The 26,720-nt window shown below is 40.6% G+C and overlaps 1 protein-coding gene across 1 annotated transcript in view; it reads right to left on the minus strand.

Annotated features, from left to right (window-relative positions):
• Nucleotides 1–26,720, minus strand: part of SHC3 (SHC adaptor protein 3) — a gene marked incomplete at its 3' end in the record, with an annotated part of 120,053 nt that overhangs the window by 68,537 nt on the left and 24,796 nt on the right. Inside the window, exon 2 of the mRNA XM_084237942.1 lies at nucleotides 14,425–14,495. Coding sequence (XP_084094068.1) covers nucleotides 14,425–14,495 — 71 coding nt within the window. The remainder of the gene's footprint in view (nucleotides 1–14,424; nucleotides 14,496–26,720) is intronic.

Raw genomic sequence — 26,720 nt, forward strand, 5'->3', positions numbered from 1 at the left:
CAGCTAACATCATATTTAACATTGAAAAACTGAGAAGTTCTCCTTTAAGGTCAATGTAGGGGAACAAAATGACTTCATGTTCTATGGACACTATCTCAGGCCAGTGACCAGTAACCACCCTGGCCTGGGAAGGAAGTCAGTTTCGTTGTATCTTTCATGTACATTAACATGTACTCATGATCCATACACAACTCTATTAGTCTTCGTCGAATCAAAACATATGTGACATATTTTCCTGAAGATCTAGTGTTAGTTGTCATAGACAAGATGATATCAAGTCCTATCCACCAGCTCAGTGCTAGGGACCCCTGTAAGGTGCCTTTAACAATGCTAAGTGTAATTAATAAGTATTCCTGCCTTGTTCTTCAGATTCAAATTACCTTCTCAGTTTGGTGGAACTTATTCATTCCCATAGCTGTAAAGTTAAGATTAAAAAAATGATATCCATTACCACCACTTTTATTCAACATAATGCTATAAGCAAGAAAAAGGAATAAAAGGTATCCAAATAAGAAAAAAGAGAAGTTAAATTGTCTCTATTTGCAGATATTATATATAGAAAATTCTAAAGACTAACATAAAAACTGTTAGAACTACTAAACTAATTCATTAAAGTTGCAGGATCTAAAATCAATATGTTTGGTTCTCTACACTAAAAATGAACCATCAGAAAGAGAAATTAAGGAAATCCCATTTACAATTGCAACAAAAGGGATAAAGTACATAGAAAGAAATTTGACCAAAGAGGTGAAAGATATATACACTGAAAACAATAAGATATTGGTGAAAGAAATACATAGAAAGATATTTTATGTTCATAAATTAGAAGAATTAATATTGTTATAATGCCCAAACAATCTATAGATTCAATACAGTCCTCTCAAAATTCCAACATTTGTCACAGAAATAAAAAGGACAATCTTAAAATTTTACAGAAATATGAGACCACAAATCGCCAAAGCAACTTGAGAAGATCAAAGTTGAAGACATCACTCTTTCTAATTTCAAACTGTATTACAAAGCTATAGTAATCAAAGACAGTAGGATATTGGCATAAAAATAGATACATGAGTAGAACAGAATAGAGAGCCCAGAAATAAACTTATATATGGTCAATTTATAACAAAGGAACCAAGAATACACCATGGAGAAAAGATAATCTCTTCAATAAATAGTGTTGGGAAAGCTAGACAGTCACATGCAAGAGAATAAAACTGGAACCCTTCTTAAACCATACACAAAAAATTGACTAAAGATGAATTAAACATTTGAATGTAGGACCTGAAATAATGAAACTTCTAAAAGAAAACGTTCACACATTTGACACCAAAAGCAAAGGCAGCAAAAACAAAAATAAACAAGTGGGACTAACTCAAACTAAAAGACTTCTGCCCACCGTAGGAACCAAAAACAAAAAGAAAGGCAAGCTATGGAATGGGAGAAAATTTTAAGATTTTGTTTTTATTTATTGCTGAGTCATTTCCATTATATTGATGTACAACAATTGGTCTGTCCATTCCCCAGTGAATGGATATCTGAGTAGTTTCAGTTTGAGGCACTATTGAACAAAGGTGCTATAAATTCCCATATACAAATTTTTTTATGCTGTATGAGTATGTTTTAATTTATCCTGAGAAAACAAAAGCCTAGAAATGGGATTGTTAATTCAAAGGATAAGCTATTATTTAACTTTATAGGAAATTGCCAATCATTTTCCTAAGTGATCATACAACTTCATATGCCCACAGCTTATCTGAGAGTTTCAGAAATCCCTCCACATCGTGGCCCAACCCTTGGTATTGTCAGGTGTTTTGTTCTGCTTTTTGTTTGGCATGCTAGTAGCTGTGTAGTAGTATCTCACTTTGTATTTCCCTAATGATTGATAATGTTGAGCATATTTTCATGTGCTTATTTGCTACCCACATCTCTTTTTTGGTGACGCGCCAAATCACTTTCCTATCTTTTATATTAGTTTGTTGAAAGACTTCTTTCTGTATTCAGATACAAGTCCTTCATCAGACATGCATTTTGTCAATACTTTTGCCTAGTCAGTGGTTTATCTTTCATTTTTTAACAATATCTTTCAAGGGGAAATGCTTACCTTTGACAAAGCCTATTTGTCTCTTTTTCTTTTTCTTTTATTTTTTGTTTCATGTCTAAAAAAAAAACCTTTGCCTAATCCAAAATTACAAAGACTTTCTCATTTCATTCCAGAATATATGTGGTTTTAGCACTTGGATTTAGGGCTATCAGCAATTTCAAGTTAACTTTTACATGCTATATGATGTTTGCATAGAAGGTTGCTATTCTTGGGTTTTGCAAGGAAGTATCCAAAAGTTTCAGCAACCTTTATTGAAAAGACTATATTTTCTCTATTAGGCTATCTTGGCACTTTTGTCAAAAATATATTTCGTATTATGGGTGTGTTTCTGGACTCTATTCTGTCTCATTAATCTACACATTTGTAATGTCGATACCATACTATCCTTTATTTTAAAATTTATTTTCCAATTGATCTTTGCCAGTATATAAAAATAAAATTAATATTTTCATTAATTATATCCTGCAACCTTGCTAAACTCACTGATTAGTTCTAGTAGCTTTATGTAGATTCTTCAGAATTTTTATGTAGATGATCATGTCATCTTCAAAGAAAGTTTTATTTCTTGACCACTTTGTCTGACTTTTCTTGTCTAACTGCAAAATAAGATCTCTAATACAATGTTATATAAGAGTTGTAAAAGTGGACATCTTTTTTGGTACCTAATCTTAAAGGTAAAATATTCAATTTTTCACCATTAACTATAATATTGGCTGTAGGTTTTCTGTGGTTTTCTCGTGTGCTGAGAATTTTTATCATGAGCATGTGTGGAACATGTCAAAGTTATAGGCTCTTCTATAACCACTGGAATTTCCATGTAATTTCTCTTCTTTGGTCTACATAAAGAATTACATTTATTGGGCCTCCCTGGTGGTGCAAGGGGTTAAGCACTGCACCCTGAAGCAATCCACAGCCTCTGCAGCACAAGTTCGATCCCCAGCCGGCCAGGGAGAAACCCACATGGCAAGGCAGACCTCTCCTGCCACGCCCGCTGCTCCCCTCAGCAGTGTGTTTCAGTCAGTCTGCCTGTTCTGTTCCCCACTCTGTCTCTGGTGGATCTTCTCACCCCCCCCCCCCACATCTCTGGTCTGTACCCCAGCTCTTGTATGCGTAAAAAATCTTTAAAAAAGAATTACATTTATTGATTTTTTAAAAAAGATTTATTCATTTATTTATACAAGCACTGGGTACAGTCAGAAGCACAGGAGGATGAGGGAATTCACCAGAGCCAGAATGGAGAACAGAACAGGTAGACTGACGAAACACACTGTTGAGGGGAGCGGCAGGCGCAACAGGAGAGGTCTGTTGCACCATGTGGGACCTTCACCGGCGGCCGGGGATCAAACCGGCGCTGCAGAGGCTGCGGGCAGCTTCGCAGCCCAGCGCTCGACGGCTTCGCCACCAGGGGAGGCCCCATTTATTGATTTTTTTAATGTTGAAACAATTTTACATTTCTTGGATAACCCTTCTAGTGTATGAGGTTATTATTATCTTTTTGGTATATTGCTAGATCCAAACTGCCAATATATTATTAGGGACCTGTGTCTATGTTTATGAATTTTTGCTTTTCTTAGGATGCATTTGTCTGGTTTGGTATCAGGGTAGTACTAATCTTATAAAATGTCCTGGGAAGTGTTTTTACTTATATTCTCTAAGAGATCATGGAGAAGTGATACTATTTCCTCCTTAAATATTTGGTAGCATTCACTGGTGGAACCAGGTGGCCTTAAAGATCCCCATAGGATTTTTTTTTTAATTTCAGTTTAATTTCTTACATAGATATTGGCCTATTCAAGTCTATGTAAACTTTGGTAGTTGCCTCTCAAATAATTTGTCTATTTCACTAAGTTATTCAATTTATTAGCATAAGATTGTTCATAACATTCTTAATTATGCTTTCAGTGTCTATATTATTTGTAGTATTTTCTCCTCCTTCATTCTTGACATTGGACTTTGCATTTTTTCTGTCTTTTCTGGACAAATTGAACTAGCAGCTTATTCATTTTACAGATTTTTTTTTTAAAACCACATTTGGGTTTCAATTATTTTCTCTATTCTTTTTCTGATTCCAGTTTCATTGATTTTCAATGATCCTGAAATTACCTACAGGAAAATAAAACATCGAGGAAAAAACAGATAGCAATGATTCTGAGTCAAGAAATGATTCAATATTTGAGACTAAATTTGAATAAATTTTTAAAAATACCTTTTCATATTGCTTATATTTTCCTTTAAACAAATGTACAACTGTTATAATGATCAAATCTGTGTCTGCCAAAATTCAAAATAAGTTTTTCAATATAAATAAATTGATTCTCAGTGATGTGAAAGCACTGTGTCATATTTTAACAAGCAGTATTTTTAGTGGTTATAAAATAATAAAATATTTTACAGTAAATAAAACATGCTTTGTGTCTTTGAAAGTTCAATACAAAGTGCAATACAGGGCCTCCCTGGTGGCGCAGGCGGTTGAGCGCTGCACTGTGAAACTGCCCACAGCCCCTGCAGCGTGTGTTTGATCCCAGCGGCTGGCCAGGGAGAAATCCACAAGGTGCAGCAGACCTCTCCTGTCTCGCCCGCTGCTCCCCTCAGCAGCGTATTTCGTCAGTCTGCCTATTCTGTTCCCCGCTCTGTCTCTGGTGGGTCCTCTCACCCTCCTGCACATCTGGCCTATACCTGGTTCTTGTATAAATAAATCAATCTTTAAAAGAATGATTAAACGAGTTTCATTTCTAGATCTTTATTAATATTTGCTGGGGGGGGGAAACAAAAACAAAGTGCAGTACAAAGTCTCCAGAAAAATTCAGACAAAGTGGTCTCCTATCTTAGGTCAAAAGGAAATACTATGTAGCTGAATATTTGGCCATGAGGCATGGTCAGTGGGCCAGGAGAAAAGGGCAGTTTGCAGTTCAGTGTGGTTGTGCAAAGGAAGCAAAGGCTTATGTGAAATATTTGCACAAATATACCTTGGGGCAGAATGATAAATTAAGATTTAGTCATTATATTCTACTGGTAATAGATAAGCAATGACATTTAGTAGGGAGTAATAAGTTGCAGGTAGGTGGACCAATTAAGTGCAAAGGGAATTGAAACACAGAGATTCTAGAAGAAATGGGAGAAGTTGGTAGGAAGGCTTCAAGGTAGGAACAATAACATTGGTGAATGAACAACAGAGAAAATGAGATAAGATGAACTCCACAGTTTCTGGTTTGGGAGAATATACAGATTGTAGCTAGGACAAAAATTCAAGGACATGTAAGTTGGCCCCAATTATGGTAGTGGCGGTAAGAATGGTGGAAGCAAACAGAACAGAGAGACATCATAGAGGCAGGACTTGGCACCTTCAAAAAGCTATAGGTATGGTGTATATGGGCTAATTAAGAGAAGATTCAGAGGTACAGATACAGATTTGTGATTTACAAACCTGGAAGTATTATTTAAAGGAATGAGATGACCATCACAGAGAAGATACAGTAAAAATGAAAATGAGCCCTCCCAGACAATACGTTAAATGCTTTTCAGATATTAATTCAACAACTCTCAACCCCTTGAAGGAGGTGCCAGTGGCCCCCATTTTAAAGATGGAGAAACTGAGACAGACACTTAAGGTACTTGCACAAGGTCACACAGTTGGAAAGCTATTCAATCTAGACAGAAAATCAGGTAATCTGATTCCAAGACCAATAATGTGAGGCTGCCCTCTGTCAAGGGCAGGAAGATCCTTATAGAATGATATATTTGGAGGAAGAGAACTCAGAGAACAGAGACAGAAAAAGAGCAATCAGAGAGGTACATTCTGACACAAATGTGATTCTGGCATGAGGATTATAAATATACACCATGCCAGATGGTCCTTAAGGAGATTATGGAATGAACCCCACATATTCATCTTATGGATTCTATTTAAACCATCCTAAGCCACCAAGTCGACTGTGAGCTCCATTTTTAAAAATTTTGGATGAGTGGGCTCACTTGAAAAAAAAAATAAATGGACTCATTTTCAAAATTGTGGGTTCATAGATGGCAGCTGCAAATGGCACAGAAGTTAAAAATAGAACGATGGACACTTCTTAAAGTGCAGTACCTGAACTGGCAGCATCAGCATCCTCTGAAAACTTGTTAGAAATGAAAAACTTCAACCCCCACCCCAGAACTACTGAATCAGAAACTCTGAGGGTGGGGCTGCCATCTGCTGTAACAAGCTTTCCAGGTGACTCTGACGTGTGCCAAGTGAGAATCACTGCTCCAAAGGATGAATGATCTGCGCCTGTGTATTAAATCCCCGGAGACCCTCTCCAACGTCAGAGAGCTGACAGCAAAGAAGCCAACCCTGTGGCCTCTCCAGGACCAGCCTGCTGGATTCACAAAGGAATTCATGCTAGCACAGTGGAGGCCAGGTTCATTGAGAAGTTCTTTCCTTCTGGTGTGAAATGATAGAGAAAGGAAAATGATACTGTTTCTGTTGCCACCATCCAGAGATATCAGAAGGGTCACCTTGAGGATCGCCCAGTTCTCACCCCAATCCATTGCAGCAGAATCCCCATGGGAGGGCATCAGGGTAATTAATTTATCTCCTGTTTCCTCAGTCTTCCAAGGGTGACATGTCTTTATCAACCAAGAAGTTCCACCAGGAGACAAAGCCGGCTTAATAGGCTGCCAAAGTAAATAAACGAAGAGACTCACAAAATCCTGGGGTTGTCAGCTAAAACTGATAGCTCTGGGTCTACCCCCTTCCTCTCAGTTTCAGTTACCCTTGAATATATCCTAGCCATGGCTCTTCCTTGCCACATATTCTGTTGGATCTACACACCTGTGCAGCCTACACTCTGCAGTCTCTCGGCCAGCCACCCATCGCTGCATGCCATCCCTCCTGCTCAGGGCATTGCACTGCAAAGATCTCCACCCCAGGGACTTCCCCACTGTTGGATGTTTCATGCCTGTGGGCAGTGAATGTCCCGCCATAGAGTAGCTTCACTTGGATGCTCTAACTAGCATGTCAGGAAATCAAGCTAATGGGGCCACCTTGACTTAGCCTTAACGAGAGCTTAAAATAAAGGGGGAAACAATGAATAGGATTATGTCTGTATTTTCCAGTTGGGGGAATAATAAGAACCAGACTGGTTGATTCGTATAGTCGAGGTGCATAAAGGAAATAGGTCTCCCCCAGTGGTCTTGGAGAGAAAGATGGCCTCTGATCATTTCTACCAGCTCCATCCAGCACCCGCCAGCACACCCCACTGCCTCCCACCTGATATTAGTGCTATTATGATTGCTGGTGTTGTTAGTATTGTTAATACTCTATTATTACCAATTGGCAAAGCAGGAGCATAGAATGAAATGCTAGACAATATTGGTTCACGTGAAAATGAATGCCACATTACCAAATATTTCATCCTCCACTAATTTCAGTTTCTTGCTTCAAATCAATCTTTCTTTACAGCTATGAAAAGATCAGTTGGTTGATATTGATAATTAGTAATTGATATCGGTAATTAGTAACAACATTAATCAGTAATTGATAGTTATCACAGACATGTGTTACTTCACAGGGATATCTTCTGAGAGATGCAATTTAACTGTGTGAACATCATGAAGTGTTAAATTACACAAACTCAGAGGGTGCAGCCTACTACACACCTAGGTTACATGGTATAGTCTGTTGGGACCACTGTCATCTATGTAGTCAATCTTTGACTAAAATGTTGTTAAGCAACACATGACTGTATACATAGACATTTGGAGAGAGTGAACAGCAAAATTAAGGCAATAACTATCCCAATTCATTAAGCAGCTATTGCATGCCAGGTATGGCCTCAGCACTTTGCAAGTGTCAATTCTAGGACTCTCACAAACCTACAAGTGGGGGAGTTCCACCCTCATTCCATGAGATGTGCCTCTCTGGTGAAGGCACTGCCAGCCAGGACACTCTTCAGGTTTCTGTGGCACTTTCAAATACTCACACTGAACACCAGCCCCACTGGCCGTGACTCCAGGCCTTTCTCCCAGACCACAGACCCTGAGTATCTGTAATCTGTGCAGCCCTGTACCTGGCACATTCTTAAATACAAATGCCAATGAAGGAGACACAGGGGTACAAAACCCTTCTGGTTGGTGTTACAACCCAAGTAACACCAACCTGAGCCCCACCCTCACTGCTGGGTCAGAAGACACCCATGCAAATGGAGCTCTAGCATGAGAAGGCAGGAGACCGCTGTCTGAGATAGCTGTTCAGAGGGGCTGCAACAGAAAATCTGATTCTGAGACAGGCCTAGGGTTGGGGTATCATTACTAAGGTTAAAAACTAATCCCCCATCCCTTGACCGGCAGGCAAGTTTGGGAGGCTTGAATAAATAAGGGGAATATATTAGGGCGCTATGAAGGCAAGGTCATAAAAACAATCACCTTGACCATGACAAGCAGAGCTCTAGGAATGTGGAAGCAGAGTCAGGACACATTCTGTGTCAAAGGTCAATGCCCACGGTCAAATATCCCATAAGATAACTGGTGCCCAAGGGAGTACTAAAGAGAGCCTCAAGCCCCTCTTTGTATGCAGACAACCTCTCCATCTCAACCCCTGTTCCCTGCCTCATCTCTCTGTGGTGAATTCTTTCATTCCCACACCTCTGGCCATCACCCTGATTTTCCCTGCAACATTTGGGAGTCAGGTTTGGGGCCACATGCTTTGGGATAATATGCCTTCAGTCAGCGTGTCTTCTGCATCCTGAGCTCTGAGCTCCAGAAAAGACCCATAAATTGGCCATACTGCCTTGAGGGCCTGAATCTGATCTCTGTGGCTCTGATGGAGGATTTTCTAGCATCCTCAGTCTGTAGAGGGCAGCCCCCAAAACGCCTCAACTGAATGGGAGGCAGTCTATGGGCAAACATACCTGTACCCCATCCTCCCTCCATGGGAGAGCTCCAAAGCACAACCCGCACAGACTGACCCTGCGGCTGGCTCTGCTGTGAAGGGCCCTCCAAGTGCTGGTCTTCCTGCTCATTGTCCTCACTCACCCTTGCTCCCTACAATATCCTCCCAAGTGAGCTCCCTGCACTGAACCACAGTTCTGCTCAAATGAACAGACTAAGGCCTGTGTGCAGGCAGGTCTGGTCAAGGACTGGTCCTAGGCATCTTCCTTGTACACAGAATGTGCCAGATGTTCCCACAGATTTAGTCCTTGAAGTGAGGAACTCCATTAACAGGTACTGTGAATGCAGAGACTGAACGCAAAAGCAAGACCTATAGGAAAGGAGGCCTGCAAGTTCCTTGTACCTGAAGGTCTACTGGTGTCCTAGAGGCAGCTGTGCTCCAGCCCTATGGGTGAAAATTGTCTTTGTATTCCTTTGCCATGACAGCTCAAGCCCCCACCCTTGGGTGTGTACCAGAATTACTGCACAGAGCTGGACAGGCAGAACCATATGGGATCAGTAAAGTGGTTCTCAGGAGCCACTCAACCCACATTCCAGATGCCTTGCCATCTGACCTTAGATCCCAGCCCAAGTCTTATGCTTCCTTCAGATTTGCCATATAGTCAAGAGGAATCTACCCAGCTTATATGCTTCCTCCTCCAGAAAGTCTTCTGGACTCCTCAGGTCCCAGGGACCCTCTTCAGGTTTCCGTGGAACTTTTGAAATACTCTCACTGAACACCAGCCCCACTGGCTGTGACTCCAGGCCTTTCTCTCAGACCACAGCCCCTGAGTATCTGTAATCTGCGCAGCCCTGTACCTGGCACATTCTTAAATACAAATGCCAATGAAGGAGACACAGGGGTACAAAACCCTTCTGGTTGGTGTTACAACCAAAGTAATAATGTAGAAGTGAAGGCGAAGGACCCAGCTTGCCTTATCCAAAGACTGGATGCACTTGCCTGTTGGCAAGCTGGTGTTTTCAGAAAAAATTTTAAGCTGAGAAAACATGAACTCCTTCCCTGCCAGGCCTCACCCCTCTGGGGCTGCAAAAGGCTCAGCCTGTGAAACATGTTTAGAACGAGTAAATTTAGAATGAACCCACAAGGCTAAAATCACAAACTAGCCCTCCTGGATCTCAAACACGGAGGCTGGGTGGGGTCAACCATTCACACACCTAACCTGCTCTCCTTTCTAATTCTGAGAACCAATGAGCCTCAGGGAAGATTTTTACAGATCCACAACTTTTTCTGGCACTTTGAACTTAAATCAATGTCAGTGGTGTTTGCTTTGTACTGAAAAAGAATTCTGGGACCCTGAAAATGGGCAGTCTGATAATAAAGATCATATTGGGGGTACAGGGAGAAGCCTCTGCACAGAGGCCTGCCTGGTTTTCTTCATCTCGTGTGAGATGTAAAAAGCACACACCACTGAAACACAGCGTCTCCAAATGCCAGACCTCCCAAAGAACTACCTCTGGGTTTGCACAGCGACAGCCAGTCCTGCCCACTTGGTGCTCATGTAGACTTCATGCCATGTTCTCCAAGAGGAAGCAATGACCCCAGACCTGAACAGAAGGTGCTCAGATCCCCACCATTTTGGGTATTTCCAACATTATTGCCATTGAACCTGGCTGTGGTACCCCGAAGCCAGGCAGCTGCACTCCTTACCTGCTCTTCTCCCTCTGCATCCATCTTCTACCACCACAGCCCTCACATGCCCTGACGATGGCAGAGCCTCTAAAAGCAACACAAACATCTTGTTAGTAAACGTGCCCTTCCCCTCCCACTGTATGCATCATTCCAACCCCCAGATGAACTTGCGATGAAATGGCCATGAGACACAGAAATGTTGGAGGCAAAATGGTGGAAGGGTCCCAAGAAGTGGGTGAGCAGAGAGTTCAGGGTGCCCAGCACACAGCCTACTCAGACCCTCTCAGACGGGAAGTCCATCAGGCACCCATCTCAGGGGAGGCCTCATGCACAGAGAGGAAATGCGCAGATCTGAGATGGAAGGACACAGATGAGGACATCAGGGACTCAATGGAGGTGGAGGACTGTGGGGCAGTGGGGGGAGAGCTTTACCTTGGACTCTTTTTGGAGATCATTTATGGAACATTGGGAGCCAGGAGTGCGAATGCTCCTACACCTTCATGTCGACTTGAGAAGAGAGGGTGGGCAGAGTTGAGCTGTGCGAAGCTGCCCACCCTGGGGCTGCAGATGGACCCTCTGTGCACTGGGCAGGCAAGGAGACCCCAGCAAGCCCAGCAAGCCCAGCAAGCCCAGCTGCCACTCTCTGTGTATCCCAGGTATCCACAGTTCAGAGAGCACATGTGCCAGGCCTCTGCTCCCTTCTTTGCATCACTGGACATGCTTGCTATTTTGCTCAAAATTAAAGTCCTTTAATTTTCAACTGCCCAGGACTTTCAGACCAATGCCAAGTGAACACATTTCTCACCAGAGTCCTCACCTGAAACGTGCAACAGACAGGACCCCAGTGACAGAGCATTCCTGTGATGGCTAGCTGTGCACCTGCACCAGCTCAGTGTGGCACCAAGTGACCAGTGCAGTTGGCTGACACTGAACTTCAAAAATGTGATAGCATCAGCAGTAAAAGTCCCCTGGCGGCCCCCTCAGCACAAGAGAGAAATTTTCCTTTCATTGACTTTGATTCTGGTTTTCAAATCAAAGGTATTTTATGAACATTCATAGAGAATTTTCACCATCCCCCCATTCTGGAGCAGACCCAACCCTCAGCTATGTACCTTTAATGGGTGTACACATTGAGGTCACGCTTACACAGGTGGGAAGTGTCAGAACTAGGCTTTGGTACATGTGACTCCTCCAAGCAGTGAGCACTGGTTAGTGTGAAGAAGACAGCCAGCACCTCCGCCCAGCTTTAACCAGGCACTGATGCAGCTAAGTATGTAATCAGTTGCCATTTCCCAGATGGTTTTGAAAGGTATCTATCAGTAAAGCTTAATATTTCATGGATGATGTTATTGAAAGCACCACAATCAATCTAAATTCAGACACAGGAAAAGCTTAAAACTAACCTTGTTAGGGGAAAGGATGCCCTGAACAAACTCCACAAATAGGTTTTATGGACTCCACCCCCACTCCAGATCAAAGATAGCCAAGATATCAAGAAGTACAAATCCCATAACATCATCATCACTGAAGGGAAGGCTGCTGGGACCTGAGGGTGGAGTTTAGCATCCAGGCTTGGTATAAAACCAGACAGGTCGGCCTTGGGGGTCTCTTGGCTTTTCACCGGCTCTCAGCACGCTATTGGGCTTCGAGCTCAGCGGAACTGGTAGGACACATTCACCAATTTATCTCCCTCTCTTTCTGCCTGAGTTATTCATTTCCCCTTCTTTTGTAAATAAACATTTTATTAACCTTTTTGTGTATGCCTGCAGTTGAGTCTTATTATAAGTCCCTTTTAGGAGTCTCCAAAACATATATAGCAAACTTGAAAGCAGTGGAACAGGTGACTTGAGATTTGTTATTTGCTAATGAAGATTTAATTTTTTTTTAAAAAAAACATGGCTGGGGATCTTTTAGAAACAAGTTTTCCTACAGCCTGTGTGACATTCTTGATTACAACAATAGCTTTCCCTACAACATTCAAGAATGTGTGTAGAATGTAAGTACATGTGGGGTAGAGTTCAATAATAGGCATAGTTAACACTCAATACCAGAGAGACCTTAAAAGCTCCAAGTGTACACAACATTGTGGATAATCCTCTCAGATGAAAGGCTTCTTTCTGGCATTGATTTTGTAAATTGTTTCCTACAAATTTGACAAAACTTAAATAAGAAAAAAGCCTGGCAAGAGGCAGAAAGCATCATGGAGGCAAGCACATGCGGTTTGCAAAAAGTCTAAGAACCCAACAATTCTGGTACAGCCAAAATTCAACAATAAGTTTCCGAAGTCCAAGAATGGCACTCCACTCTGGGCATTTCTGAAATCTAAGTGGAACGATATTGGAAAAAAATACCCAAACCCCAGAGCCCATCTGTGTCCTGTCCATCACTTCCTTTTACTATGTTATTATTACTTGTGCCCATTTAGAGTCTACCCCCAGGGAATTCCAAGACCCTCATCAAGGGAGCATCAGGATTGCTCATTGTCATCCATTTGTCACCTTCAAGGAGTAGGATTTGATCTGTGTCCCTCAAACATCCCTTAGTCAGTTATGAATGTGACTTTCTCTCCAAAACTGGGAGGCCTGGCAGAAGAGGACAGCCTGTGTTGGCCATAGATTGTGCATGCCCATAGAGCAGGAAATGCTCCATAAATGTATCAGGAGAATTAAAATGATGTGAGACCATCTCAGAAATTCTAGTATCCATAAAGACAATTCTGCTAATACGGTCGACAGTTCTCATTAAAGACAACAGCCACCTACAAGGGAAGGTAACCATCATGCATTTCTGAACTTCCAGGCACATGGCATAGTGCACTGCCCATGGATATTGAGCTGTGCCTGCTTCTCTATAGGGGAGGTGAAGGAAGGATTGACTATGCAATATTCAAACTATTCTTTTAAATGATCTCACTTAAAGTGCCATTCCCTGGCCTTAGCAGTTTACATAAGTCATTTTCTACATGGAGAGGAATTCTTCCTGAGTCTAGATTGCTGCACTTAGCATAGAACAGTACCATCCAACAATGTATGCCTGAGTTGCTTTACAGAAAAGAGAAATATCAATCAGTGAAGAAGAGGTATTATTGTGATGCTTAAAACATAGAATTGGGATGTGTACATTATTTAGCAGTGAACTGCTATAAATAACTGTTTCCTGAAGCTCCATCTTTAGACTTGGGTTTGTTACCCCCAAAGATATATAACAGAGTGATTGGAATGAAATAAATATGATCTATTTTGTAACATCACTATTTAGATTAAACAAGCCACAATTATCAAAGCAACATCAGCTAATCACCATGAAAGCATAGGTAATTCACAATCCAATCCTCTTCACAATGATTGAAATCAACATTTTTCTAAAGTTATATATTCTACTAGGCTATGAAATTTATTTTAAAAAATACAATGCTTATATAAAAAACTGCCCCTCAAGAAGTTAAGAAACTAGTTAATGGTAAATATATAAAAGTTTCAAAATCGTTGATCCCTTCAAGTCTCATATATTAAAGAAACAAACAAACAAATATTCCATTTCTCTGCAGCTTAATAATAAAAAAGCATGGAAGCTTGAAGTGTACTTCAGGGAGTTCATGTCTAGAGACATATCACACATTATGAACTCACAGATGTCCTGAAATACAGTGGCTGCTGCCTGCCTGCCCTTATTCACCAGTCTCTCCCTCTGGAAACTTCTACACTGTTGATCTTTGCAACTATTCCTTCTGAAGTAAAAACATAGGAGTCCATTCAAGAGAGCTTACCTGGTAATTTGTGTTCTTGTACTGAAGTCAAGAGACCTCATTGAGCGCAGAACTTCAATGCACCCCAAGTACTATAAGGGAAAAAAATGCAAATCATGAGCCCTGGGAAGTAAGAGGCAGAGACAATTTCTAACTACATCAGAGGCATTTTTGGAAGCCCTACACATTTCTTAAATCACATCTTAATTTTATATTCATGGTGACTGGTTGTTCTGTTTCTATAAAAGCTATTATTTACACACATAAGAAAATATCCTGAGTGCTTAGAGTTGCTCTATAATTGACTTTTCTGAAAGCCATATTTTCATTTTATTTAGAAGTACATTCTAAAAAATTTTGTTTAGGTACAAACATGACCATGATGTATAAATCTTAAATGTATAATTCAATGACCATTTAAATACACTCTGCCTTGTAAGGACTACCCAAACCCCACCATCCCAACAGCACCTTTGTAATAATTTACAGTGCTTCTTGAGACTTGTAATTTTTAAAGAAAACATGAAAAACACTGTAATACCACCATTTCCACAAGCATTAAACTTTACTACTTAATAAATATATTTTGGGTCCTGCTAATAACTATAATTTACCCTCAAAGATGCTTTATTTTTCATTACCAGAAAGTCTTCCTCTGTGTTATTTAACATAAATTTGTAGATGTTCAATTTATATGCCTAAATTTGTTGCTAAATATTTTATCCATTTAACACATGAAAATATATGTATATGTGAATACATAGACATAGCTAATGTTATAAACAACTAGAATGGTAGAGATATATTTGTGTCCCGATGTCCTTGGGGAATTTGAAGTGGTGTGTGTATGTCTATACCTTTAGAAAAATGTTGATTTCAATCATTGTGTCTATACAGAAAAGACTGCATTTGAATTATTCGGAAAAGCTGAATTTCAACCTGGCTTTCTCATTTCTTAGGTAACTTTAAGCATGTCTCTACAACCATAAAATGTGATGATTACTCCAAACATTGCATAGCTGTATTAAACCACCAATAGCACATGACAGAGTTATTTCAACACCACTATCAAAGTGCATAGGTACCAAGATTAATACCTAAAATAAAAATTAAGTGACCACTAACATTGTAGGATTATTGATTATGACAACCAGTATAATAGACACAGGTAAAAACTAGGACAATATGAATACCACACCAAAGTCACAGAGCCACGCAATATCACCCCACCCCCACAGAGTAATGTGAACACCATGGTTTTACACTATGTCAAAACCATCAGTAACACTGCAGTGATACAGGAGTTCCACAATCACCAGTGCCACAGAACTATTATCAATACCACCACTGAAAATTATCATTGATCAATATCACCATTACAGAATGATCTGAAGGCCACATTCAGTCTCACAGTTATGTTACTAGCAGGACCAAAGTGGCAGAGCACTGTGAATACCGACCTACCAGTATCACAGGTATGTGGCTATCACAATGACCACCGCAGGGTTATGTGGATTACATGACTAGTTGCATGGTTAATGTGTCCCAACTCCACCATCATAGAGTTGCATAAACATAAATACCATCACAGAATTATGCAAATAGCAACACCATACATACCGCCACATCTACCATACAGGATTATTTGAGCACATCATCGATACCATCTCAGATTTTAGGGAGCACAATCAACAATATTAAGGAAATACATGAATTCCACCACCACCATCACAGAGATGTTACAACCAATAGCCTCACAATTACATGAACACCTTAACCACCATTGCAGGGTGGAGCTATTTGAACACCACAACTGCCATGGAAGTTAGGAAATGTAAGCACCAATATCGCAAAGATATGTGTCAACACCATGACTACAACCACAGAATGATGCAAATGGTACCACCTTCATGGAATTTTGTGAACGTCACCATCACCAAGGCAGATTTCTGTGAGTTTTGAGTAGCTTCCTGACCAGAGACACAAATTGACCTGAGTACTAACATAACTGACTTGAAGTCACGTTGTCAATACCAATGCCATCATGTCATGAAGTTGTGCAAATACCATGACTGAGTCACAGATATCTGACTTACACCTTCATTCTGTGACAAGATGTGTGAACAACACCATCCATGCTGCACAATTATGCAAATACCATGACAGGTTGCAAGGTTAAAGTTATGAAATAATGAATGAGCCACAGACAATGCTAATGTTGTGTAAACACAACTGCCACCAACACTGCAGGGTCATGTGAACACAACACCACCATCACATAGTTACTTGAATATCACCTCTTCATCATCACAGCAGTGTGTGGGTACCATGGACAAGATCACAGTCATGGGAATAACACCAGCAACAATGTCAAAAAATCATGTGAATACAATTATCCCAGTTGTAAATGATGTGTATGTATGCAAACAACAACATCATAACAAGGCTAGGTGGCTGCCCCAACTAGACTCCCAAGGATGCAGACATGGGGCTGTCACTACCCACAATGAATGATGTGAGTACCATGACCAACAGCACACATGTAAAGACCATGGTCCATATCACGATATTATGTGAACACTGTAACCAACAGCACAGGGCTGTTGGTAATGTAAATACTATGACCAACATCACAGCACCATCTGAATATCATCACCACTGCAGTTGTGGAATATTCTGGCCACCACAGCAAAGTTACCATGAGAAAATTTACACTTAAGAGGATACCACCTCCATGGAAAATTATATGAACACCAACCATCATAGAGTTAGGTGAATATTGCCAATGCATTGCACAAGGACATCAATAACATGAATAATGTGTCAGGGTGATAGCCAATGGACACTAACCCAGAGTTGTGTGTACATGCATCACAGGATTTTATGAACACCACCATCACAGACTTACATATGTGAATTCTGTGAATAGCACTACCAGAGTCCCCTACTTGAATAGTACCACCAACAATAAAACCAAGCTCTGTGCATCCCATGACCAATGTAACAGAGTTATGGAACCAGGCCCACATGGCTATGTCAAGGCCTCACTACTGTCACGCACTTATGTAAGTGTTGGTACAGAGTCATGTGATGAACACCACATTCACAGAGCCACCACCAATGACACAGAATTGACTCACCCTCCCAAAGGTCTGTGATAATGTATGCTCTCACACTGATGACTAAGCAAGTTTATATCTCTCTGTTTGTCATAGCACCTTAAAACGTCAATCTTTGGAACCTCTTCCTACCACAAGTGTTCATAGCCCACTCCATCACTTTTCTTTCATGGGTTTCTACATTTTATCTACCACAAACTGTCACTGTAGTAATATTGTGGTAATTACTGTGATCACGTATGCTTGTGTGTCTTATCTCGCATGAGAAGGTCTGCCTGGTGCCAGTTTTTTACAAATATTCCCCTAAATTTTATTTTAACCATATTCATTTATTATTTATTTATCTATGTATTCATTTATCGAGGTGGCTCATTTAATGATTTTCTTTTAATTTATTTGGAATTCATCTATACAGGACTTGACATGAGTTATAATATTTAGCCTCCAGTGGACCATTGCTTATATAAGTACCACTGATTTAATAATCCAGGCATTTCTTCCTAAATTGGTATCTCAACTTCATGGTATATTAAGTTCTTATTTCTGTATGAACTTTACCTGAATTTTCTGTTGCACTTCATTTGCAATTTTTCTGTCTTTTGTCTACATTCTTCCTTAGGAACGTTTGTTCTTCATTTTGCAAAGTTCCTCCACTCCTTAAAAACCATTTGAATTACAATGAAATTTTCGTGTCATCTTGCTTTTAAGTTTTTTATCCATAATCATCAGAATTGCTTCTATCTATTTGGTCTTTGCTAGTTGAGAAAATTTATTAGTTTAAAATATAATTAGACAATTCACTCAACAGATTCCAGAGATGTGAAAAATTGAAGAATTATGCAAACTGGACAAGGGAGCCCAGAAAACCTCCCAGAACCAAAGAAAAACTCCTAACGACAAAGAGATGGAAACAACAAAGAGATGGAAACAGCAAAGAAAGAGAAAAATCTGAGTTTAGATTCAGAAGTTCCTACATCTGCCTCATAGGAATTCCAGAAAAAAGAAATGAAAACATGGAAGGAATGAAATAATCAAGAATAAAACATTTAGTGTTAGAACGAAAGTTTATATTTTCAAACTCCCTGTATTTCAAGAAGAAATATGAAAAAAGATTCACTTGTCGACACACAGTAGCTCAATTTCTGGACAAAAGATCAAGAGAAAAACATCCCGTGAGGGGAAAATGAAAACAGGTTTCTTATTAAAGAAGTTCTCTTCAGCACCAAATACAAGAGGACAAATAATACTTTAACAAGTCTGAAAAGGAGAAGTATTGAACAAAGAATCTCATATCCACCCAAACTAGCATTCATGTGGGAGGGCAAAGGAGGACTCAGAAAGTTATCCACCCACAGACACTCTGAAAGAATCTTCCAGAAAAACAATGAATAGAAAAATGATGAGGATGTGGGCTATGAGAAACAAGGATAAGAAAGGAATCAACAGAAGTTACAGGTACGCCTCATGCCTTAATAGTTATTGACACATAGCTTTAAATATGTACTTTTTCACAATGATGAGGAACAAAAATCTCAGAAGATCTCAACAAGGGTGTTGGAACAGACATCAAACAGGAGTTGAAAGGAGAGGGGGGCTCGCCATGGCTGTTGGGCTTTGTAGAGGCAGGTCCAGACATGACTCAACAGGAAGGTATAACTTTATATATATGAGCAACAAATAAACAGGAAAATAAGAATGAAATGATTGATTTCTAAACTAAATAACTCAGTCAGCAAGAGGAAGAAAAACTGCACAAATGAAAAAAAATATATGAAATAAGAGAAATAGGTACAAACACCTAGAAATGACACCTATCATGAATGGGTGAAAACTGCCAATCAAAGGTCAAAGCTTTATCCCAAGATTAAAAATATACCTGTGTTAAGGAAAGTGACAGAGACAATTCTAGGAAGGTAAAACAGATGCAATATCCGGCAAGTGTTGGCAAAAGAAAAACAGCAATGTAATGGGGAAAATAGCTACAATCACTAAAAGAAAAAACATAAAATGATCTTAAGAAGAAATGTGCAGGACCAAACAGAAGAAAACTTCAGTATCATATAAATAAATAAAAGAAAAACTGCATCTATGAAAAAAATATAACATGATTTCTCCATTAAAAAGTTTAATACTAAAAATATGCCAATTCTCCCCCAATTTAATCTGCAATTTTACTGTAATGGCAGTGAAAAATCCCAACAGGATTCTTTCCACAGAACTTGAAAAATTAATGCCATGGTTTGTGTCATAAAGGTCGATCCCTGAGAATATAAATAAATTTGTGAAGAACATAAAAATGTCAAGGAATTCATGAAAATTACATATTGATACAGGAATAGAAAAATCATATAAAGAACTGGAACAGGACCATAAGAAAAGGATGTGTTTCTATACCTGTGGGAGTCACTGAAGCAAAGGTGGGCCAATCAGGAGTTGGAATGATGCTATTAGGTGGACTTTTGGAAAAGACTATATGGATCACAGGCCCTGCCCTGCCCATGCTGGTATGTGTGGATATGTGCGGCATGTGTCACGCACATGGTGGTATGTGAATGGCATGCCCTCTCAACATGCCCACTGTACCCCATCCACAAAGCCAGTCCCTTAGGATGAAAGAGCTAAAGCAAAGAAATAAACTTACAGAAGCATTACGAGCAAATAGAGAATAGCATTTCTCTAAAAAGACCTACAATTCAAAGGCCTTCTGTGAGCTCATGAAAATTAATAACTTTTTATGGAAAAGACAAATGACATGAAAAGGCCAGTGAGAGCCTGAGAAAAAACAATAAATTTAACAGAAAAAAAAAAAGATCTAATGCCCAAAGTATTCAGTTTCTGTGAGTCATTAAGAAGCTCCATAGAAAAAGAAAGGGACAAAGGAAATCAACAGAGAGAGGGAGACAGAGTGTAAAGACCTGTGAGGAGAAAAAAAATAAAATAAGCACCAGAAAGAGAGAACTTTTCACCCAGCAATGGTCAACTTCGGTGGGGAAGCAGGTAATGGCTTTCTTGCATGTTCTCCTAGCAAGTATGATTTGGTGAGCCCTTTCTGGAAGACGCTTGAGAAAAGCCTCTGGATATGCTTGCTCTTGGACCCAGGAATGTTATTTGTGGAACTCTTATTCATGCATAAATGTGTGGAATTGTATATGTAAATTCTGCATTACTTCTTTGCCTGTAGAGGGAAAATTTGAAAACCCTCCTCAAATGTTCATCAATAAATGTACGGTTAAACACACAGGGCACGTCCAAACTGTCATCCCAAAACCAGCCATTTTTTTAAATGATTTATCCACCATCACCAGGAAACACTGTTCCTTCCTCCATATTCTCTTGCAAATCACACAGTCAGCCCAGATCCAAGGGGAGGGGACCACCCAAGGGTGAGAGCATGATGAGGCTTGGGTCGCTGGGGCTGCCTTTGGTGACATGAGGGAGGGGCAGGAAAAGCAGGGGGCCCTTTATCTCTGGATGTTTCTTTATTGTTTAACATTGTTTAACAAGAATGTGTTTATTATTTATGCAATTACAAAATAATAAAAAATGTTTAATTTTTCCACCGAAAATGACCGTGTTTTATAGAATTGAACCTTCATGCTACGAAGCCCTGCCTTGGACAGACACTCCTTTCCCCTCTAAGTTTAACAATCCATGATATTTATGTTTAACTAACTTCTTATTAGTTTTAACCAGTTCCTTGCCCTGCAGTACAAGGGCAAAAGACCTGACTTCAAAGAGACTTCAAAAAAAAGCCAAGGAAGAAAACTTGCAAAGACGATGTCAGAATTGCAGACCGTCATCAGACAAGTGACAAAAACAGCCACGGTGCCCCAAGTCCCTGGAGGCTGACATTGCAGGAACAGGCGTGTTGACCCTCACCCAGTCTTCCTTTCATGTCCTGGGAACTCTAGTTAAATACCCCTGCACTCCGCTAGTGAGCAGGACGGTGGTCTTTCAGACCCTATTCTGCTGCCCTCTGTTGTCAGTTATCAACAAATTGATAAAGCTACTTTTCTTCTCCTCAACCTCTGTTCCTTTTATTGGCCAGAGTCCCCCAAGGCCGGGATTCCAGCAAGACAACTGTAATTACAAGAGATCTGGAATCACCCTCCTTGACCCTCCAAGGAGCCACCTGTCCTGAAGATGCCGCGGACACTGAAGTGAATTGGCAATGACACCAACTCACCTCTCTGGTGGACTAGTTCAGTGAAGGGCATCGCAGAATTCCATTTCCTGGCCTCAGTGCTCAAGCAAGGGTGGGTGTGTGAGCCCCACCAGGCCAAAGACTCACAGAATTTCCTGGACCATCTACTGTCCAGGGATGACAAGATCCAATACTGCTGCTGTGATCCAATACTGTACTGTTCCTTAGCCCCTAGACCTTCCTGGCCAGAGTAAGCTAAGAGACTGTATGAAGAATTGACCCTGAGATTTCTACTCTGTCCATTAGAGGAATCTTCTAAGGCTCATTTGGGGTTATAGTGTGCCTGGTATGGTTCATGAGTAGAGATGTCATTATGCTAGGCCTGTGAGGACTATTCTATCTTGCGAGTCTATTCTATCTTGGGCACTCTAAGCGTATTGACTTCTAAGCTCTGGTACTGGGCAAAAAAGTGTTTCTTAAATGACTTTTAAAATACCTAGATCATAATTAATTTATAACTATCAATAAGCATTTGTTTGCTAATTACAAGTAAAAATCTCCTGCATGGTCATGCCATCAATTAATAAGCACTTAGCCTCACCTGTTAAGACAATTAGGTAGAGAGAAATTGAACAGGACTCCTAGTACCTTCAAAGAATTTACCTAAGCTCAACACAAGCTCAAGTGTGGATGCTTCCATTTAACATGTGTAACAGCTTTTCAGTTTACTTTTCTTTTTTTTTTTTTTTCCTTAGAGTTTGTTTTCCTTAAGTAAGAACAGGGATAGCAATATCTATTTTCTGGATTCGCTGAAGTACAAAATCCAGCAGTAAAGTCTCTCACACAACTGCTGGACTATGTGTGGCCCAAGACATCATAATATTATTTAAACACATCTGCACTCTTCCCAATGCACCTTCATACACATGGCTGAGAGCTGAGCTACAATCTGCACCTAGTTAGAAATGACATGTGCTTACTGTTTGATTTCTTCAAATTCTAGATTACCTTAAGGGTCCCAGAACATTATGCTTTTAGGACCTTCCTGCACTAAGCCCTAGATCATTTGTCCCAATTAGGGCATCCAAACAAGCCCAAGTCTTAGAAAACTGGTGGTACGACAATGGCAGATAGACTGTGCAAACCCAAGTCCACAATATTAAGATAAAATAATTTCAATCAAGTATCTGAAGGCTTTCTTTGAGAAAGAGGAATATGGGCAAACAGCACTATTATTAAAAATAATAACTCAAGGGCACAGAATAAAATTAGCTTTCTGAATGAGATGCATTAAAAGCAAAATATGTAGGGGTGGAGACAGAGTTCCTATAACAGAAATGAAATGTCACTGATAGAATAAACGGAGTTAGCTTGTTATAGGATTCAAAGAAATAATGTGGGTGTGCAGGCAAAAAACCAGAACCAGCAGAAAAGCTGCAAGCAGCAGAAAAGCTGAAAGATTTTCCATCAAGACCTAAGAAAAGAGTGATAGCTGCCAATCACATGAAAACCAAAGCCGTTCTGTACAAGTGGCATGATTAAGACGCTTCCTGCAACTCTAGGTCTGAACTGGCTACAAGTGAGCGGGCAGAGCAGGAAGCCAAAAAGGGAGAGATAAGTCACAGATACGTCACCCTGTGCAGACTCTGGTGGCTCTCGCCTCAGTCTAGAAAGCCATGAGCAGCCATCTCAGAGGTCCATGGGAACCTGAGGACAGGGGTCGTGGTGATCTGAGGACACGGGTGACATCAGAGCTCTCCTGGCAGCAGGTCTACCCTGCAGTTTAAGAGGTAAAGAGGATTGGAAGAGAGAGGAAGCACAGCTAGAGCCAGAGTTACAGAAAGTGCCCTTGGGATCTGGGTAGTTAGGGACAGTGGAACCTGGGTCCAAGTAGATCAGAAAGTTGTCAAGAGCTGCATTAGGCTGGCAGCTGAAACCTGGACCCACAAGAGGATTCCCCAATTCATCCCACTCCAGGACCTAGGGCAGAGTCTTTTGCAAGGTTGGTTAGCGTGTCCATGTACATTGTAAATGACAAAGCAATACTCAAATTATAAATACCTGCCTCAAAGGGGATGCAGCACTGAAAACATCCAGACCCTCAAAGCGCTGCTGCAGCCTACAGGGGACCTTGAGGACCTCAAAGCGCTGCTGCACCTACAGGGGATCTTCAGGGCAGATGGGAGTAGTTCAGTGGTGTTGCAAGTCCTCATACATGTGCTTCAGGACCACAGCCAGATCAGTTTTCACAAGGATGATTCATCCCTAAAGAATCTTGTTGTGTGTGTGTGTGTGTGTGTGTGTGTGTGTGTGTGTGTAGTTTATTATAAAGGACATGGTGAAATACGCCTGGCATGCCCCAGGGATTGTGCTAGGGGAAAGAAGAGAAGTCAACTTTATTTCACATTTTTCAAGATTTTGAAACTTCTTTTTTGGTAAAGAGCATGCACTACTCCTACAATAAAAAATCTTAAATATTTGTATAGACACAGAGAAAAAATATAAAGAGACTCAAAACAGTACTTTTGCTATAGAAACTTCACTTCTGAAATTATGACACAAGAAATGGACCTTATCTTTCCCTCCAAAAAAGCCTCATGGCATAGATGGTCTATGAATTGTCATTTATTACTATAGCAACAAAGAAACTAACTAAACCCAACTCAGCAGATGGGTCAGCGTGGTCTTCAATCTGCTATTGGGCTGTGTCTTATCGCGTGTCTGTGGAGACTAATTACTGGAGGAGGGATGTGAATGGCCAGTAGAAGAAAACAAACTACATATAACCAATTCCTCCAAAATCAACATATGAAAATGGGAGGGATAGTACCAAAATGCCCACTATACGAGCAAATACTGTGCTTCCAACATGCTGACCGCTCACATGAGGTGTCATCTTCACACCAGCCCCTGCCACAGGTACACTGACAGCCTCTTGCCACATGAGGAAGGCATCAGAGCAGGGACAGGGAATTTCCAGATCTAGAGACTGTCCCCAAATTAAACTTCATTAGCACTGAAAGCCATGCAATTTAAAACCACAATGAGATAGTGAGAATTGGAAAAATTGGCAGGTATAATGACGTCAGTATTGACGAAAATGAGAAGAAACAGCACTTTTTTATGGATTGTTGGCAGAACAGTAATTGGTACAGCCAATAATTCAAAACTCTGGATGTGCACGATACTCTTTGACCCCTCAACTTCTCTAATGGAAAATTACCCGAGGCAGAGTCTCACATACTTTAAAAGGGGTGCACAGATTTTTACTCCGGTTGTTTCTATTTGGAAGAAATTAAGCAAATCGTGGTTGAGCCAAACAGAAAGAAAAGGATGAATCTACTTTTGGGTCACCCACATTCCTGTTGAACAGCTCTCCTTGTGAGTAGGGATCACAGGTCATCTCCTCCTACCCCAGGCCCCTAGGTCATGTCTGCCCGGAGTAAAATAATAATGGTGATTATAATAATGACAATATTAGCTTCAGGAAAATATGCATTCTCTGATACCATTTCTGTTAAATGTTAAAACCAAACAAAAGATACCTCACAAAAGCCCATACTTCAAGTAGCATGTAGAACTGCATGAATGCATGCACATGCACCGGGGAAAAAAGCCTACAAAACAGGCACCTGTAACTGCATGGACCACCGGGAAGGACTCTAACACCCAACAGTGGTGAGGAGGGACTTTCACTTTTTCATTCTATAAACATCTTATGGTGTTCATTGTTTACAACTGAAATGTTTCCACGTGTTACTTAAGCAATTACAAATAATTACATCACTAAAGGCAGTTAGAAAAAACAGATGTGCTCAGAGCCGCATTAAGGCATCCCTGCAAGAGGAAGCCGATCAGAACAGGACTGAACAACATGAGCTGGGCAGAGGGCTGACGCAAGAGTGCTGAGCAGCATACAGCTCCATCCTGGTTTCTGAACCAGTGCTTCAGGGGATATGATTAAGTGATTAGCTTGGAGTCTCCAAGGCCACTCCTAGTGATGGGCACTGGCCCCCCAACACACTGCTGGCTCACACATGGAGGCACATTGGGGAATAGACCACACAAACACCACCAGCACAAAAGGACAGAGATGGGATGAGCAAAGGGACACTTAGAGATGAGGAAGATAGGCTCAGTCATTCTAAGACCCATCACTCAGACATTCTAACACCCATCAAAACAAGATACAAATGTAGGAACACAGAGAAAAGAAGTAGAGAAAACTTTCTCAGACAGAAGATCCAAGTGATCCTTTGAAACACTGCAAGTGCTGAGCAAGATCAAAAGTCAAATGACCCAAAAACTTCCCTGTCTGGGTGTAATGTCAGTAAAATGAGCTGGAGAAAAATCTCGAAGATTCAGATGTAATGGGGGAGTATTGCATTACTTCAAAAAGAATGAGATACAACAATGTGACTATACTTAGTGCCACTGAATTGAACACTTAAAATAGTTAAAATGGCAAATTTTATGTATATTTTATTGCATTCTCAAAGAAACACATGCATAGATAAAAAGAATGAGCAGATGGACAATAGATGTCTTAACAGAAACTTTAGATGCAAAAGACAATGGAGCAATGTCTCCAAAATTCCAAAGGAAATTAACTTTAGGACCTAGGATTCAGCATCAGCTAAACTGTACTATAGGCTGAGGGGAAAGCAGAAAACTTTCTCAGATATGGATAGATTCAGAAAGTTCCCCACCAGGAAACTCTCTTGGAGAGAATTACTTGAGCTTGTACTCAAGCAAGAACTGCAATAAAGGCCTCCCTGGTGGCGCAAGGGGTTAAGACGCTATTGCAGCCACTGCAGCATGAGTTCGATCCCAGCCAGCAAGCTACCCACATGGTGCAGCGGACCCCTCCTGTCTAACCCACTGCTCCCCTCAGCAGTGTATTTCAGTCGATCTGCCTGTTCTGCTCCCCAATCTGTCTCTGGTGAATCCTCTCACCCTGCCCCACACCTCTGGCCTGTACCCCAGTTCTTGTATGCATAAATAAACAAATCTTTAAAAAAAAAAAAAGAACTGTCATAAATCCTGAGGGAGGT

The sequence above is a fragment of the Talpa europaea genome, assembly GCF_964194135.1.
Source record: "Talpa europaea genome assembly, chromosome: 7".
Classification (NCBI taxonomy): domain Eukaryota; kingdom Metazoa; phylum Chordata; class Mammalia; order Eulipotyphla; family Talpidae; genus Talpa; species Talpa europaea.